The sequence below is a fragment of the Geotrypetes seraphini genome, chromosome 1 (assembly GCF_902459505.1).
Source record: "Geotrypetes seraphini chromosome 1, aGeoSer1.1, whole genome shotgun sequence".
Classification (NCBI taxonomy): Eukaryota; Metazoa; Chordata; class Amphibia; order Gymnophiona; family Dermophiidae; genus Geotrypetes; species Geotrypetes seraphini.
Genome location: NC_047084.1, coordinates 243,837,084 through 243,855,298, shown reverse-complemented (window position 1 = coordinate 243,855,298; position 18,215 = coordinate 243,837,084). Strand labels below are relative to the sequence as shown.

Sequence of the window (18,215 nt, the reverse complement as noted above, 5' to 3'; positions counted from 1 at the left end):
GATCTCCAATCCCCCCCCAAGTCCGATGGGGCCAGGAGGGAGCCCAAGCCCTCCTGGCCACATGACCCCCACCCCCTACAAAATCGGGCAGGAGGGAGCCCAACCCCTCCTGCCCAGGTGGACACCCTACCCCCCACCCCCACTATAATACGGGTAGGAGGGATCTCAGGCCCTCCTGCCCTCGAATCAACCCCCCCATGATCGCCCCCCGAGTTCCCGATCAACCCCCCCGCTGACCCATGACCCCCCGATGACCCCACGACCCCCCCACCCCCAATCCCACACCCCATACCTTGTAAACATTGGCCGGACGGACGGGTGCCAAGCCCGCCCGTCCGGCAGGCCAGCCAGCTCCAGAATGGGGCCGGATTGGCCCAGGTGGCTCAAACACCACCCCCAGGTGGGGCCTGAGGCACCTGGGCCAACCAGAATAGGCCTGGGAACCTTAGGCCCCTCCTGTGGGCGGGGCCTTAGGCACATTGGCTGGGTTGGGCCCATGTGCCTAAGGCCACGCCCACAGGAGGAGCCTAAGGCTCCTGGGCCTATTCTGGTTGGCCCAGGCGCCTCAGGCCCCACCTGTGAGTGGGGTTTGAGCCGCCTGGGCCAATCCGGCCCCATTCCGGAGCTGGCTGGCCTGCCGGACAGGTGGGCTTGACACCCGTCCGTTCAGCCAAGTTTACAAAGTATGGGGGTGGGATTGGGGTGGGGGGGTCATGGGGTCGGCGGGGGGGGTAGTGGGTCAGCGGGGGGGCCGATCGGGGGTTCAGTCGTGGGGTGGTCAATTCGAGGGCAGGAGGGCCTGGGATCCCTCCTGCCCGTATATTAGTGGGGGTGGGGGGGTCCACCTGGGCAGGAGGGGTTGGGCTCCTTCCTGCCCAATCTTGTAGGGGGTGGGGGTCATGTGGCCAGGAGGACTTGGGCTCCCTCCTAGCCCCATCGGACTTGGGGAGGATTGGAGATCGTGGGGCAGGAGGGTTTGGGCTCCCTCCTGCCCTGAAAGTAATCAGGGGTTCAAGGGGATCGTGGGGCAGAAGGTCTTGGGCTCCCTCCTTCCCCAAACGTATTTGGGAGTTTGGGGGGCCACAGGGCAGGAGGGCTTGGGCTCCCTCCTGCCCCAAATGTAATCGGGGGGTTCGTGGGGCAGGAGGGCTTGGGCTCCCTCCTGCCATGAACGTAATTGGGGGCTCGGGGGGGCCGCGGGGCAGGAGGGCTTGGGCTTCCTCCTGCCCTGAACGTAATTGGGGGCTCGGGGGGGGGGGCCGTGGGGCAGGAGGGCTTGGGCTCTCTCCTGCCCCAAACGTAATTGGAGGTTAAGGGGGGGCCATGGGGCTGGAGGGTTTGGGCTCCCTCCTGCCCCCGAAAGTAATCGGGGGTTCAGGGGGATCGCAGGGCAGGAGGGCTTGGGCTCCCTCCTGCCCTGATGTCGTGTGGGGTGGTGGATTCTGTAACCGGTGTTGTTTTTGACAGACACTGGTTACAGAATCCAGCTTTTAGGCGAAGGACTGGCTCCTCCTTCGCCTAAAAACCCTTGTTTAGGACGTTTGGGGCTTAGGCTTTTTTTTGGTTGATTATAGGGTATAAGTTTAGACGTAGTGGTGGTCTGGGCATTTAAATAGCTGAACGTAGAGGCAGGCCATTATCAAAAAAGACCTCCTTTTGGACATTTTTTTTATAATGGACATTTTCTCTGCTTCTATTTTCAACGTTTAAGGCCTTAGGCTAAAAGGGGACTTAGACGTTTTTTTTTATTATGCCCCTCCACAGCTATAACAGCAAGAAATGAGTTCGATTAAGCAAAGATAATAGCAAATTTTAAGAAAAATGGAACTTTATATAATCAGTGGCTTTGAGTGACCCCGGGATGGGCTTTAAAATTTTTTTTAAATTATTTTCTGATCAGGTATAATCAAATTCATGGGAAAAACTTCAATTCACACAGTTGTTCCAACTTTAGGTTTTTCAGGATAACCTTTCCAAGACTGCCTCTTTATAATGAAGTTTTGTTAGGCCATCACAAAGAATACTAGCCTGGTTACCAAACATATGGATTATAGAATTACATGCTATAATAAAATACAACAAAACAATTCACTATAAAGTTCATATACGTCATTGTCTTTGTCTACTTCATGTTTTACCTATTTCTTTTTTACCCTGGGTTTTTTTATTTATATATTTATTTATTGTTATTTATTTACTATTATGTTTTTAGCTTTGTAAACCGGCCAGATACATGTTGATGGTCGGTATATTAAAATGTAAATAAACTTGGTATGTACATTTTCTTCTATTTTTGTTTGATTGCCAGTGCAGTGCATTGCTTCATGTCATCAATAGAGGGCCTCCTACCACAGCTACACATTCAGACATATAGTGTTCTGCTATGTCATCACCTGTTTTTGTCAAGAACCCCATAAGCCTTCTTTATTTGGTACAGATTGTCTATTACACTTACTAATCAAGCTTATTAACAGTAACAAAATCTTAATCCTCTCTCAGAGTCAACCGAACAGAAGAGTTAAAAGCTTCACCAATTCTAAAAAAAATAGTCATTTATACGTACAGATTTAATTGTAATTTCTTTAGAGATCACAAATATAAAATCTTCAGTCTGTTTGTATTTTCTACCTGCTAGAATACAATGGGGCGGGGGGGGGGGGGGGTTTGAGGGAAATTAGAGACAACATTCACTTGAGTTTTAACACTGTACCGGAGCAGTTGCTGAGGAGTCTCAGCCTGACCACCGCTAAAGATAAGTACAGAATGGAAGAAATAGAGTTTAAGATCTAAGTACTTTGCGGTGGTATGAGATAGTGAACAGCTGTGATGGTCTTATTTACAACTGCCTCCTGTGTGTATCACTAGAAGTTGGTTGTTCGGTCTGAGCTTTTCACACATATATATTTACAATTAGATGTATTATAAGAGGTGATTAGGGAAGTGCTATTTATGAAGATCACCTGAATTTATTTATTTATTTTTCTAATTATATTGAGCATCATATTGAGTTGTCATATCTAACAGAAATTTATTTTTTGCTTGTTTGTTTATTTGTGTGGACCAGAGGGACATGGTCAGAATGGAATAATGAGGGTGGAAAGGGTTGAGAATAGATCACAATGAGGAGGAAAAGGGGGGTAAGAAGGGAAAATTGTGGAAGGATGGAGTGAAAAGGAGGAAACCTTAAGGGGAAGGGGTGAAGGCACTAGAGAAGATGGAAAAGCATTGAGAGGCACTGTACCTAAAGGAACAGATGAAAGGGATAGATCTGTGAAGGAAGTGAGGAGGAAACCGAAGCACTTAAGAGAAAAAAGAAAGGGGCTGGATGCTAGGAGGGGTTGAACCACATGTAATGAGCTGGGGTTGGTGAGGAATTAAACTCAGAGGAAGACAAATGAGAACTAAGGGGGTCTGTGAAAGTGAAAGATGGTTTTAGGTATATTAGTGATTGGAAGATATAGAGGAGAGGAAGAATTTTAAAAAGAGCATTTCCCTAGCTGCTATGCTTTCATGTATCAGCATTCCAATGTGCAGCTGCCCACACTGCCCCTCCAATAGAAATGCATAGATCCTTTTTTTTTTTTTTTTTTTTTTGGGGGGGGCACATTATTTATCTGAACTCCCTTCATCCAATCCTGTCTGTTTTTGAACTTGATGTGGGTTTTCAATGATTTTCACCTCATGCCAAAGTTTTAAGTTATTTTGCTCCAGATAGACAGAGCAATGGGCAAACAGATCTTCTTAAACCAGTAAGTATAATTTAATTTGAACATTCCATTGGGTTAGAAAAACTAAAAAAGCATATTAAATTGTTTCTTTATATTACACCAAGAGTCAATATACTGAAAAGCAAAGGTCTGATACTAAAGGCTCTTCTATTAAACTGTGCTAGCAGTTTCTTTTTTCTTTTTAATTCTTTATTAGTTTTTAATCAAAAACAGTCATACAAATGAAAGAACAAAAGATATTCCACATATTCCACTATTATCTATACAGGTAACATAAATATCATTCAATAATTTCATTTTCCTGCATATAATAATATCATAATATATCCTAATATACAATACAAATAAAGAATAAAGTTACCCAGATATCACTATCAATATTTATTCCCCCCCTACAACCTCCCACCCCCCCTGGATGTGTAAAGATAAATAAACCAAAGAAAAGAAGAGAAGAGATATGATGAAAATACATTATTATGTTTTTACAAATTTAGTCAATGGGCTCCAAATTAAATTAGCAGTTTCTAATGGAGGGAGCCGCGCTGAATGGCCCGCACTGCTCTCGACACTCATTGAGTTCCTGAGTGTCGGGAGCAGCGCGGACCATTCAGCGCAGCTCACCGCACTAAAAATTGCTAGCGCAGTTTAATAGAATAGGGGGTAAGTTTAATTTCCTCCCCATACCCTTAGCAAATCAGAAGTGTGGGGGGGGGGGAGGGGGAGAAAAAGCTAGGGATTTGCATTTGTTTGAAATGACATGAGTAAAATCAGTGACATTTCTCATGTCACTCTCTGCCTGAAATGACAAGAACATAAATTCAAAATTTTGAGGGCTATTTTTTTGTCATTATTAATGGGCACTTTTCCAAATGTGAGCACTCTAGTATCAATAATATTGCTCCTATAGTGAAAACACTGAAGAGAAAAAAAAAAAAAAAAAGAAAGTTCCTGTAAATTTATTTGGTTTCAGATCTCATTCTCCCAGTAGAGCTCAGAATAGGTTACATGTTTCCATACATAATAAAGCATATTTATACAAAGTGATGGCAATCATGACATGTCAGAACAGTGTCTGACAAAGATGACAAAACATAGTTAACAAAGCATGGTAAAACATAATATACAGAACATGGTATGGTGATACATAGCATGATGAGTATAGTATGGCAAACATAGAATTACAAGCATGGCTAATCTAGTATGACACATAGCAATATAAAACCTAGCACGGTAGACATGGAATGGCAATTATTGTGTAGCAGACATAGCCTGAGAGATCGTAGCATGATAGGCATACATAAGGGATGCACTAGACTTAACAGTCTAATGATCGTTGCTAAACCGGTTTGACCGGTTTTGCGATCGATCGGCTTTCCCGACCCGATGCACAAAACTGCTGACCATGTGTTTCTTTGAGCGGTCGTTCATTCTCCGATCCAGCCGTGCAAATTATTCCATTAATATTAAAATCCCATGCAAACTAGTTCACCGATCGATGCCCTAAAATCCCACACAAAATCGCAATTGCTCCTACCAACCCGAAATAGCCAACTGGCGCAGACCTGTTGGTAGACATGTCAGCCCGTTTTTGTTTCTATTCATTTTTTAATGGAACCACGAACAGGCGCCATGACCCCCATGGCAGCAAAAATGGCAGGAAGGATGCCTACTCCCTCCTGCCTGGCCAAATACCCCTGCGCCATACACCCACCAGCTCCCCCGAACTAATCCCTCCCCTTCCCCCAAAATAGTCAGGAGAGATGCCCACTCCCTCCTGCTATGCAGAATACCCCAGCTCTAGGCACCCCTGAGCAACCATCCCACCCAACCCCAAAAAATGGCAGGAGGGATGCCCACTCCCTTCTGCTACTGGACGCCCAACCCCATAAGAACATAAGAATTGCTGTTGCTGGGTCAGAATCGTTGCTGGGTCCATCGTGCCCTATTTGAGTATAACCTTACCTTCATATGTTCTGGTTCAGCAGGAACTTATTTAACCCTTTCTTGAATCACTCTGGAAGAGTATTCCAGATTTCTACCACTCTCTGGGTGAGAGAACTTCCTTACATTTGTATGGAATCTATCCCCTTTTAACTTTAGAGAGTGCCCTCTCATTCTCTTCACCTTGGAGATGGTGAACAATCTCTCTTTCTCTACTTTGTCAATTCCCTTCAATATCTTGAATGTTTCTACCATGTCCCCCTCTCATTCTCCTCTTTTCAAGGGAGAAGAGGCCCAGTTTCTCTAGCCTCTCATTGTATGGCAACTCCTCCAGTCCTTTTTCATGTACGGAGACCAGTGTTGGATGCAGTATTCCAGGTGGGGATGCACCATGGCCCGGTATAGTGGCATGATAACCTTCTCAGATCTGTTTGTGATCCCCTTCTTAATCATTCCTAGCATTCTGTTCGCCCTTTTTGCCACCGCTGTGCATTGCGCGGACGGCTTATTTGATTTCTCTACAAGCACTCTCAAGTCTCTTTCCTGGGGGGCTCTCTCCGAGTACAGTACGTGCATATGATTTTTGTTACCGACAAGCATCACCTTGCACTTATCCACGTTGAACTTCATTCACCATTTTGCGGCACATTCCTCGAGTGTGTTTATGTCTTGTTGTAGGTCTTTTTCTGTGTCCTCACTACTCTGAATAACTTTGTATCATCCGCATATTTAATCACCTCACTCACCGTACCAATTTCCAGGTCGTTTATAAATATGTTGAAGAGCACGGGCCAGAGCACTGAACCCTACAGCACTCCACTCGTGACACTTTCCTGTCCAAGTATTGTCCATTTACCCCAACTCTCTGTTTCCTATCCGCCAACCAGTTTTTAATCCACATAAGTATATCACCCTCGATGCCATGGCTCACAATTTTTCAAAGTAGACGTTCATGCGGGACTTTGCCGAATGCCTTCTGAAAATCTAGATATATGATGTCAACCGGGTCACCCTTGTCTATCTGCCTGTTTACTTCCTCAAAGAAGTGCAGTAAGTTTGTCAAGCAAGATCTTCCTTTGCTGAAGCCGTGCTGGCTGATCCTCATCAGATTGTGTACGTCAAGGTGATCAATGATGCAGTTCTTTATCAGCGCCTCTACCATCTATCCCTGTACTGAAGTCAGACTTACTGGTCTGAAGTTTCCCAGATCTCCCCTCGAACCTTTCTTGAAGATCAGCGTAACATTCTCCACTTTCGAGTCTTCCAGAATATTTACTGATTTGATCAATAGATTGGTTATTAGTTGAAACAGTTCAGCTATAACCCCTTTTAGTTCTTTGATTACCCTCGGGTGGATGCTGTCTGGGCCCCGTATCTTCTTGAAAAGTTGGAAACAGGAGGCCTGCCAGTCCAAAATAGACCTGATTGGTTCATTCGCCAAGGGGAGGGGCCTTAGGCATCTGAGTAAATCAGGCCTTAGGCATCTCCCTCTGTATCCAGAATACTGAGAGAGGAGCCTAAGGCCTTGATTGGCTTGACCTATCACAGACTTTAGGCTCCTCCCTCAGTATCCTGGATAAAGAGGGAGTTGTCTAAGGTCTGATTGGCTCAGATGCCTAAGGCCCTGCCTCTTGGGAGGGGCCTTAGGTGTCTGAACCAATCAGGGCCTTTGGCCTCTCCCCATTCATCACATGATGCACTGGGGAGGGGAAGGCCTGCCATTTTGGACTGGCGGACCTGAAGCAGGAACCTGGAGCAGGCTTCCTGTTTCCAACTTTTCAAACAGGTACGGGGGAAGTTCAGGGGGTTGTGGTGGGGGGCATCCAGTAGCAGGAGGGAGTGGGCATCCTACCTGCCATTTTTGGTTTGGGGGGACAGCGGCTCAGGGATGTCTGGTATGGGGGGGGCATGATGTGAGGGTGTTCTATATGGCAGGAGGGAGTGGGCATCCCTTGTGCCTATTTTGGGGGAAGGGGAGGGGATTGGTTCAAAGGGGTTGGTGGCGCAGGGGTCCAGGACCAGGTGGGGGGCATGGTGCGGGGGTTATTGACCAAGCAGGAGGGAATGGCATCCATCCTACCAATTTTGCTGCCATGGGGGAAGGGGGGGGGGGTCACGGTGTCTGTTTGTGGGAGGGGGCAATTGGGAGGTCCATCAGCGTGGGGGGCATTTTACCTTTTTTTAATGGGGCAGAATGTGCATGTGTAACACACACACATCTGTACCATTAAAAAAAGAAGCAGCCCTAACAGCAGTGACAGGAGGCTGCTTCCCCTGTCACTGATGCTTCCCCTGTCACTGCTGTTAGGGCTCTGTGCATGTGTCAATCACTCACTGAGCGATTGATCTGTCAGGTTTGCATTGATCTGACAGGTTTGCAGCCCCGTGCAAATCATTTGCATGCAAACTTGCTGGCACATCGATAGCTTGTCCATAATTGGTCAGAAGATCAGCCAACAGCAATCCAGTCGGTATTACCAATTATTTTTAGTGCATCCAGGCCATAGTATGGCAAATATAGTGTGGACAATATGACGTATAGTATAGTAAAGTGTGAGAGAGAAATGGTGACAGAATGAGAAAATATGGCAAAAACATGGCATGGTCAGACATAGTACATAGTAAGGTGGGACCTTGCATTGAAGTGGAGGCTATACATTGTACCACCAGAGGGACTTGGTACTGTAGAGCAGTGTTCTTTAACTGCCTGTCCGCAGAAAATTCCTGCCGGTCCACGCAGGGCCGGCGAGATTGACGCACTGAAATTTCCTGCAGTCCGCACAGGGCCGGTGAGATCATGGGGAGTCTCCGACAGTGGCTTTCTTCCCTCTCAGCAGCCCTTGGTATTTGCCAGCGCAGTGATTCACTTAGGTAGCCTTGGGGCTTTTGGGGCACTTGAGTCGCAGCCTGCCTCTGATGATGCAACTTCCTCTTTCCTCAGAGGTGGTGCAACCCATCAAAGGACCTAAGGCTGCCTAAGTGAATCGCTGCTGCAAGCAAGTACTGAGAGCTGCTGGGAAGGGAGCGGAGGGAAGGGAAGGAAGCCACTGTTGGAGGCTGGGAAGCTGCTGGATAAAGGGAGAGCTGCTACTGGACCTGGAGGGAGGTAGAAGGAGAGATGCTGCTGGGAGGGGAGGAGGGAAAGGGAAGGGAAGAGATTTAATGTTGGATAGGGGAGCAGGGAAGGGAGAAGGAAAAAAGGAAGGAAACAGCTGGCAGGGAGATTAGAGGAGGGGAAGGAGTCAGGGTGGAATGAAGAGATCAGATAAGGGAAATGGGAGAGACAGAGGAATAAGAAAGTAGAGAGATAAATTTATGCTGGGAAGGGGTCAGCAAAGAAATAAGGAGAGAGGGACAAAGATGCTAGATCTGGTGTAAGAGAGATAAAAATGAAGAGAGCAGTGAAGCTGGAATGAATCATGTAAAAAGGAGAGAGGGGGGGCACAGACTGGATGGAAAGGGGAGAGGGGCATAGAAAGAAAGCAGATACCATATGGAAGGGGGAGAGGGCAGACAGTGGATGGAAGGGGCAGATGCTGGATTGAAGAGACAGAGAGGGCAGACGCTGGAGGGAAGAGAGTGAAAAGAAGATGAAAGCAGAAACCAAAGACAACAAAAGGTAGAGAAAAATAATTGTATTTCTATTTTGTGATTAGAATATATCAGATTTGAAATATATATCCTGTTAGAGCTGGTGTTAGACATAACTGGAGACTGCAAAGCCCAGGCTTCCAGCTGGCTTAGGGCTCTCTCTGACCAGGGGGCAGTTGCCCTAGTTGCACTCCGCTAACACTATTACTGTCATGTGTGACTGTGGTATTCTGTTAGCATGATATTTCTGTGTAGCATTCTGTAATAATTTGGTTTATTCAGGGGATATATATAAAGGGGAGATAAGACAGGGGTTTTGTTGATCCTTGCTATGTATTATTTGTATTTATAAAATGACAATTGTACAGAATATTGTTTCTTTATATACTTTAATAAAATATATTCAATATAAAATCATAACTGAGGCTTGTGTGGATGGGATCAGATGATTTGTGGGGACCGAGCTCGTGGAGACGGGGCGGAAACGGGTTTTAAAAAATTCAGCCTTAGTAGTTTGCCGGTCCACAAGATAATTTTTATTTCCGCCAGTCCATAGGTGTAAAAAGATTGAAGAACACTGCTGTAGAGCATTATATGATGGGCAATATAAAGTGCGACAGTATATGGCATGTTAGAATGAAGCACATCAGCGCTTGAGATTTGATACAGAAGTGACATGAAACAAAAATTTTGAAGCTGCACAGTGCACACCCCTCATGGACAAATCATTTTTCTGCACACAGATTTCCCCCTCCTTTCTCCCTGCCTTTCCCAATGCTTTTAAAAATCAAATCCAAAAACCTATGGCAATAATTTTGATGTATGTCTATTTCCAGTGCTATCACTCGTATGTCGTCCTTATCATATGGAACTGGATATTAAAGAATCTTATCAGCTAATAGATTTATGAGAAAGCCTCAGCCCCACCACTCCTCCACTATGTTACTTCATACTTATATACAATCTAGAGTCGGATGACACGAGTGACCTCGGGAGACCCTTGATATAGCATGTTTGGTGCGAAACATGTCATGTCGGGTCAGACTCCCAGGTTTTGGCTGATATAAAGCTAGGTACACACATAATTTTACATATATAAAAAGAAGGGGTAAAAAATATATATATAAAGTATAAGATTATTTATAATTATTTATGGCAGAAATAAAATAGCGTGTATGGGCAGCCAAAGATGAAGTGCCACGTAATTCTTCCCGCAGGTATGAAGTAACATAGCGGAGGAGGCTGAGGCTTTCTCATAAGTCTAATTAGCTGATAAGATTCTTTAATATCCAGTTCCATATGATAAGGACGATTTAAAAATCAAATAGCAATTTTGTCTTTGTACATGTGTTATGTCTGTTATGTATTGTATTTTCATTTTCGTCGAAATCTTTTGTAAAGCTCAAAAACTCCTTGCAGAAAATTGCAGCATATAAGACACTGTATTGTATTCATTGGGGTGCCATCAATAAACTTCTAGAATGTGGCACAGCAAGAGTGATGGGGAGGTGGGTGTGGATGTCAGTGTTCAAAGGTATGCAGGAGTATAGGATGGTTAGAATGCCTGTGTGTGAGCGTGTCAGATGTGTGTGTGTGGATAACAAAATGCATGTTGAAGTGATGAGAGCTGAAAAGCGTGTGTGTGTTTGTAGGGGTTTGAAGAGGGAGATATTAGAATGCGTGTGGGGTTGGGGTGTCTGACTGTTAAGAGCCGGATTTTTGTTGTTGTTTATTTATTTGTTGTACCGTACTTCCAAGTCGCCCGCTCCACGCGTCCCCTCCTCTGTCCGACCAGGGCAGCCCCCCCCCAGCCCAGCGCGGCGCCTTTCAACTTTCATTCATCGCCTGGCGCCCCTCCCCCTGCCTCCGGCAGCCCCGCCGCTCACCTCTCCCGAGGAGGCCCCGCCAGCCAATCAGAGCGGGGGCAGCGGGGAGGGGGCGGGGCCGGAGGTGGTATAAGGTTTCCGAGCGGGGCTGAAGTTGGGGCTGGGTGCTGGTGGGGGTGCAAGTGTGGCGCTGTTTGGTAGGGGGCGGGGGAACCGAGATCCTTAGCTCTGCACTTTATGAAGCATTTCGAGAGCTAGAGATTGGAGTCGAGGAGATCATCTGCTAAAAACTACAACCAGCCTCTGCCGTGCCACGGACGCTGCTGCTGCTGCTCCTGAGGAAAACACGTTTGGGGGGGGAAAAAAAAAGCCCTCAAAACCTTTTGGCATCTGGGCAGGAGATTCCCGGCTGACCGCCCCACTGTTGCCGCGGAGCTGCTTTGAAGGGTAGGGGGGGGGGGGGAGAGGAAGGTGAATCCTTGTCCCTTTGGCCAGGAATCAGTGGACAGAATCGGGCACTGACTCAAGGGGGCACCGCTCAGGTGCAGCTGCAGGAATTTTTGCAATCGAAGGCAAAGCAAGGTATTGCATTTCTGTCGACGGGAGGAAAAAGTTCCCCTTCTTAAGAAACAAGAAAACAGAGGAGCCGCGTTAGCGCCTGAACTGCGATTTACCTTTACCATCAGGTAACACACGTCGCAGAGGGATCTTCGGAGAGACATAACATTAACCCCCCATCCTGCCCCACCCCCGCATAAAAGAAATCCAATTGACGCTCGATAGGTGCATTTTTTTTTCCTCCTTTCTCCCTGTCAGCTGAAGGGTTATTTTGGGCGGGGGTGCCTCCCCCCCTGAAGAGCGCAGATCCGGACACCCTCGCTTGGACGAACTGTGACAAGGAACGAGCGGATCTGCCGGGCTTTTCGTGCAACTTAGATCTCCCTCCCCGCCAGTGACTTTCCAAGGGGGCCGGTGGGCTGAATGCTGATCCCCCCAGGTGTCGCGCGCCGTCGGGCTGCTCTGACTTCTCGCCTGCTGCCGGCCTCCGCACGCGATGCCCTTCCAGGGGAGTCACGCGGCGTGTCGGGAAGCGCGCGGGGTTTAGCCGCATCCCGCTGAAGGGGGGGGGAGGAGGAAAAAAAAAGGGGGGGGGAAGAAAAGCTCAGCTGCACGAGATCCTGCAGAGGAAGAGAGCACGTGCCACTCACACGAGGAATATAAGTTCTGCTTGGATTTGAATGATTCTTCCTGGGAAGGCGTAAAAAATACTGCTTTCAAATCACTAACCCCCCACGCCGAGGAGTTCTCTTGTCCAGATCAGGAGACGCTTCTTTTCCTTCTTTTTTTTTTGTGCTTTCTTTTGTTCTCGCTGCAATATATATATTTGTAACTGAATATTTGCCGCCCGGGGCGAAACGAGGACCAGAAGCGCAACAGAGATGGGTGCCTCGGGCTGCTGGAAGGTGCCCGCGTGGCTGGGCGTGCTGCTGGCGCTGCTGAGCCCGGGGACTCCGCAGCCCTGTCCGGCTCAGTGCTCGTGCTTGGGCACCGCGGTGGACTGTCACGGACTCTCCCTGCGAACCGTGCCCCGCAACATCCCCCGCAACGCGGAGCGCCTGTGAGTATACCTAAGCTTCCTCCTCCCCCTTCCCCCCCCCCCCGAGAGGTGTAACCAGCTTGGCACCCATTCCGTGTGGCATCCTGTCTGGGGAGAGCAGCCTTTCTCATCGGCTTCAGATCTCTTTTTTTTTTTTTTTGTTGTTGTTGTCTTAAATCAATTGCATCCGTAAAATCGGTTCCCACTGAGATTGTTTTTTTTTTTTGGGGGGGGAGGAGAGGGGTAGACGTAGACAGACAGGACGTCTCAGATTTGCACAACTAAAATAGTTCTTGCATGTTGACGTTTTGTGGTTTGGTAATAGTTTACTCTGGCAAGATCGTGATATGCTAGGATGGTTTAGATTAGGAGGATTTAAAAAACAACCCCCCCCCACCAACAAAACAACCCAACAGTTTTGCTGTAGGTGTGCCTTTTATGAGCTAGAAAACCAAAGAAAAAGACATGCATCCGGAGAAAGGAGGTTTGGTTTTCTTGTCTGCTGCGGTAAAGCTGGATGACAGGAGACAAAACTGTTCAAGGCTGGGAACCGCAGAACTGGTTTATCATTAGGTTAGGAGGGGGGATGTGAAAAAACAGGAAAACCGGCTTGTCTTTAACCCTGGAACTGCAATGAGCTCAGACTGCCTAACATTTCTTGCTTTCTTTTTTACCACCATTACAAACTTTCAGCTCTGAGACAAAGTTATGAGTTTTCACAGTTTTGAAATTCTGGCCTAAAACGGGCACACTTCAGCTGCCCGGTGCCTTAAACTTGCCAAAGAAAGAACAAACAGGGGAAAACAAAACCACAGACACAAATACAAAGAAACCGGAATGGAGGAATAAAGATCTTCATATTATCAGATGAGTTGGGAGGACACTTTTGTAGTGCACATCATTCTGATCTGGACAATTCCGTTCTGGTTTCTTTGCCTTAAACTTGCCTCCTGGCCCAAGCGTTCTCAGTTCACCTATTGGCTTCCTTTTATTTTCTAGACCGCTGCGGCTGAAGCCTGATTAGATGAAAAATAAAAGCAGAACTGTACTGCCATTGAAGTTAATATTGGTTGGAAAGGGCAACATGCTCTTCCTGCTGCAGGGAAACCTTACTGGGGCCGGTGCAAAGGGATTAGGTATTCTAGAATCTTGGCAAATCTACAGCCTTCAAACCCCCCCTAATTAACTTTCAGCCCCCAATGACACCCCGAACCAGGTTTTGATAAGTAAATATCACCCCTCCTAGAGCAAACGTGTAAAAACGCATACTTGCATATATCTATCATTATTTGAGTTTGTGTGGCTCACAGGACCTATTTCCTGTAGACGGCAGCTGTGCTGCCCCTTCCCCCCCCCCCAGAAGCTGCTGCCCTAGGCAACCACCTAGTAGGATTGGTGATTAAGTCAACCCTAAGCCTTAATTGTCCTGAACGATATGCCAAATAGTCTGCACACCCTGTTCAGAATACAGGCTCTGTGAAGCAGCTTGTCTCTTTCTAGGTAAGAATGATCTTTTTAGACTGGTGCGGACGATGATGCTTTCACATTTGACAAATCTCTAGTTTATATCTCTGTCTTTAAAAAAAAATGGATAATGAGCCCATTGCGCATAAAACCAGGAACTTTTTGTGAAACCCCACCATTCCACTGGTTAGATGTCAGTTCGTCCCTTAAGTGCTGACAAGTCTAAGTGTTCAGCAAGCTGCATTAGAAGCCTGGAATTTTCTTGTCAGAATGGAATTATTAGGTGCTGCAGACGATTGCATGATTTCGAAGGTTACAAGCTTATTAATATCCGTTCAAGCTCTATAGAAAGTGGTACTCTTGATTTAAAGCAAACCTAGTGTCCCATCTGAAGAAAACAAAATGGGCTGAAGATAGGGCCTTACACGTTTATTGTAGTGAGTAAACTGACAGCAAAGACCCCAAGCAGCAAAGAAATGCTTTGAACCCACAAATCTGTGGTTTGTGAAAGGGGTTCCTTAGTACGCACAAAAATATACACACATGAAAAGATTATAAGCAATCTGCTGTTTTATGGCCTGCACTAGGAATGTGAATTTGTTAGCGTACCATAAATATTTAGGGGTGTAGTTATCAACAGGGCTACCGTTAAGATGTGTTATTTTATCACATGGTACTTAGATACTAATAACGGAATCGCAGTAAACTAACATGTCTTTTTAGCAGGTAGCCCACATTGATAACTTCCCTCCTTAGTGTACACGAGATTGATTCAACATGCATTAAACTAGTATGTACAATCAATTTACCCACATAAAAAAATTAAATGCATGTTAAATTAAAAAAAAAAAAAATTGGGAGGTAGGGGGTAATTAAAATGAATGTCTGAAATGAATCAACAAGGGCTGGGAAATCAGGAGAGTCTGAGAAATGCAAAAAAGAAATCCAATTGCTTTTGCCTGTGCATATCCTTAGCCAATACTGAGTCAAGCAGTATTTACCCAAAGTTCCCCTGAGAAGAGGACATGGGCAGAGAGATGCAAAACATTTTGCCACAATAAGACGTACAAGGGGCCATTGAAAAGTTCTTAGCCCAGCCAACAAAGTTGGGGCAGTCTCCATCGAGGGCTCTACACATAGTCTAGTGATTGTCCTTTTTTTTTTTCCATTCCGTTGAAAAAATATGGAACAAAAAAATGGAAAATTGCTGAACTAAGGACTCCTTTTAATAAGCTGCGATAGCGGTTTTAGTGTGCGCTGAATTGCCGCACGCGCTAGACCTTAACACCAGCATTGAGCTGGCGTTAGTTCTAGCCGCATAGTGCGGGTTTAGCGCGCGCTAAAATCCTGCGTGCGCTAAAAACGCTATCGCAGCTTAGTAAAAGGAGCCCTAAGTGTATAGCCCTTGATGGAGACTGCCCCAACTTTGTTGGTTGGGCTGAGAAATTTTAAGCAGCCCCCCTCATAAGCCAGGCTGAGATGACAAAAATGTAACGCACATTCAGTTTAAAGTATCTTAAAAATGCCAGGCAAAATCGATTTAATGCACATGAAAGCATTCTAATGCAGGTCAAAAATATTTTAGTAATGTGAGTGTGTGAGTGAAACAAATATTAACAAAAATTGGGGAGAAAAACCCAAAGTTTTTTTTAAAGAAATGGACAAGCATATTTAGCCCATCACTTCCCTAACTGGCACTGAAATCCTACCAAGATAAAAAAAAAAAAAAAGGCCCGAAGAGCATTTCCATGCCGGTTTCTGAAAGTAGTTTACCTTTTACAGGCACAATGGGGTGTTTCCTGGACTCCAAATGAAGAATTTGAGCCTCCTAAAGCTGTTTTTACTTTATAGTCATGAAATGGGGGTGAGTGAGGCTAATTTTCCTGGACTGCAAATACAATTTAGCTTCCTCTCCCCCCCCCACACAAATATAGGTTGGATAGAAAGTAAATGCCTAAGTTTATAAATTTAACTCCAGCTATGTTAATAGTTGTTTTTATTTTTCTGGTATTTGCTGTAAGGCATTTGTTCAGCTTTCCTACCTTGTTAGCTGGTACTGGATAGTTTAAAACTACAACAGAAGCGAGGCGTCATTCTGAAATTCTGCAGTCACAAAATTAGAACTGTATTCCCTGGTTTAGCTGTGGAATGAGTCTCTCTGTAGTTTTTAAGCCTGTTTTAAGTTGTTCAGTAACAGTTAAGCGGTTTAAATATTGACCGACTTTAAAACTACAATGATCCTTAGAATAGTGACACAGCAAAAAATACAGGAAAAGTTTGGCGAATAAAAACGCTGTAGCGATGCCTTGCTGCTGTTAACCTTGGTCTGAAGTTTCAAGTGAAGTTAGGTTTTGTACTTTTGCCTGCTGCTCAGTTCAGAAGATAAGTTTTTCGTATTCTTAGGAGGAATTCTCAAAACAGGCGAAGGACATTAAGAATTTTCCTTGGCTGTTAATTCTTTTTTTTTTTTTTCTCTCCCTAGGGATCTGAACGGCAATAACCTCACAAGAATCACCAAGACAGACTTCGCTAATCTGAGACACCTGAGAGTCCTGTAAGTTTGAATTTTGCCTTAGAATGAGTGCCTCAACGTTCGTTTTAGCTTCCAAAAAAAGTCGCCTATTGTGCAAAGAAGTTCTGCAATCTTTTAGTAGCAAAGCTGAGAGGCCCAGAGAGACTTTCTAAATTTAAAAAAAAACAAAACCCCCAAAACATGCAGTTTTATTTCAAAGTTTTTCATGAGAGCAGTATCTGAATTTCCTAGATTTTTTTGGTTTTACAGGCCGGATCTTAAATTCTCGCCTGATTGCCACTGACATCTTTGCAGCACAGCGGTTTGGGTGCTGGCTTGCCATTTATTTTTACATGGCCTGTGAAAAAGGAGCATATTAACGCAATGTAGCAAGCAACGATTCTTTCTAAATAGTGCTTCAAAGAGTTTTCTTGTAAACTTTAGATTGAGAACACCTTCTATGAATTTCCAATATTCTATCAATGAATGTGGAGAATTTTCTAACATTTTAATTGACATTTTAAAAGCAAAATTATGGTATATAAACAGACTTTCCAGTTTAAATCACATTTTCCCCTTCAAATCAAAGAACATTGATCCCAGCATTTGATTATTCGCTATATGAAAATTTTCCCTCAGATTTTGTTGTGGCCAGAACTGTGCACTTAAGGTGCAGATGCAAATTAATTTACAAGCCAAACACCATCAATAATTGTGTACTAAAAACCAATTATTGATGTTAATTAGCACTCACATGGCCCTTAATTCTACTAGTGCGTTCTGAAAAGTTGCACACTGAATTGCAGAATATGTCCTGGGACGCTGACTCTTGTTCCTTGCGTCCTGATTTTAGGCGACAGTAAGCGTCCTACCGCCATCTGACAGCCAATCAGGACACATGTTTTTAGAAAAATGCTGTCTAGGAAGGATGCCTGTGAGGAAGGCATCTGTGGTGCCTCTTTGGAGACGCGCAGGTACACTTAAGTATACCTAAGGTGGGGCGTGGACGTGGATTCACCCAGAAGTGGCCTTGGGCAGGCTTAAGCATCGGTACGTGTCTCCATAGACCTGCAAAATGCTGGCCTACATTAAATGGCATCTGTCCGGGAGTAGAGACCCGATTCTGAATGGGATGGTGCTGTGTGATTGACACACGATAGGCGGCCGCTTCTTAGGCAGCCGCCGATACCAGTGACTTGCACAGAATCAGGCCCTCAGTGCACTAACTTGGGTGCCAGCATTTGCATCTTACTTCAGCAGGCATGGATCTGGCGCTTAAATTTAGGTGTGGGAATTGAAGCTAAGCACAGTTTTTAAAGGGGGTTAGCGCTGAATTTTTGTTACAGTACTAAATTTTGAGCGCTCTTTTCTAAATCCAGCCCTTTATGCATGGTTCTTACATTTATTTTATTACTTTGTTTTCTAGAGTTAGGCTTTAGGAAACACAGGGGAGGGCAAGTGCACCATTGAGTGGAGCTGAATTGCAGTCTGGCACCTGAACAATATTTACAAACTGTGCATGCTTTTGAAATTTCAGACCACAAATTAGCTAGGGC

The 18,215-nt window shown here is 45.4% G+C and overlaps 1 protein-coding gene across 1 annotated transcript in view; it reads left to right on the top strand.

Annotated features, from left to right (window-relative positions):
- Nucleotides 1–12,224: 12,224 nt before the first annotated feature.
- Nucleotides 12,225–18,215, top strand: part of SLIT2 (slit guidance ligand 2) — an 846,763-nt gene continuing 840,772 nt past the window's right edge. The window contains exons 1-2 of the mRNA XM_033948663.1: nucleotides 12,225–12,704; nucleotides 16,630–16,701. Coding sequence (XP_033804554.1) covers nucleotides 12,526–12,704; nucleotides 16,630–16,701 — 251 coding nt within the window. The 5' untranslated portion in view covers nucleotides 12,225–12,525. The remainder of the gene's footprint in view (nucleotides 12,705–16,629; nucleotides 16,702–18,215) is intronic.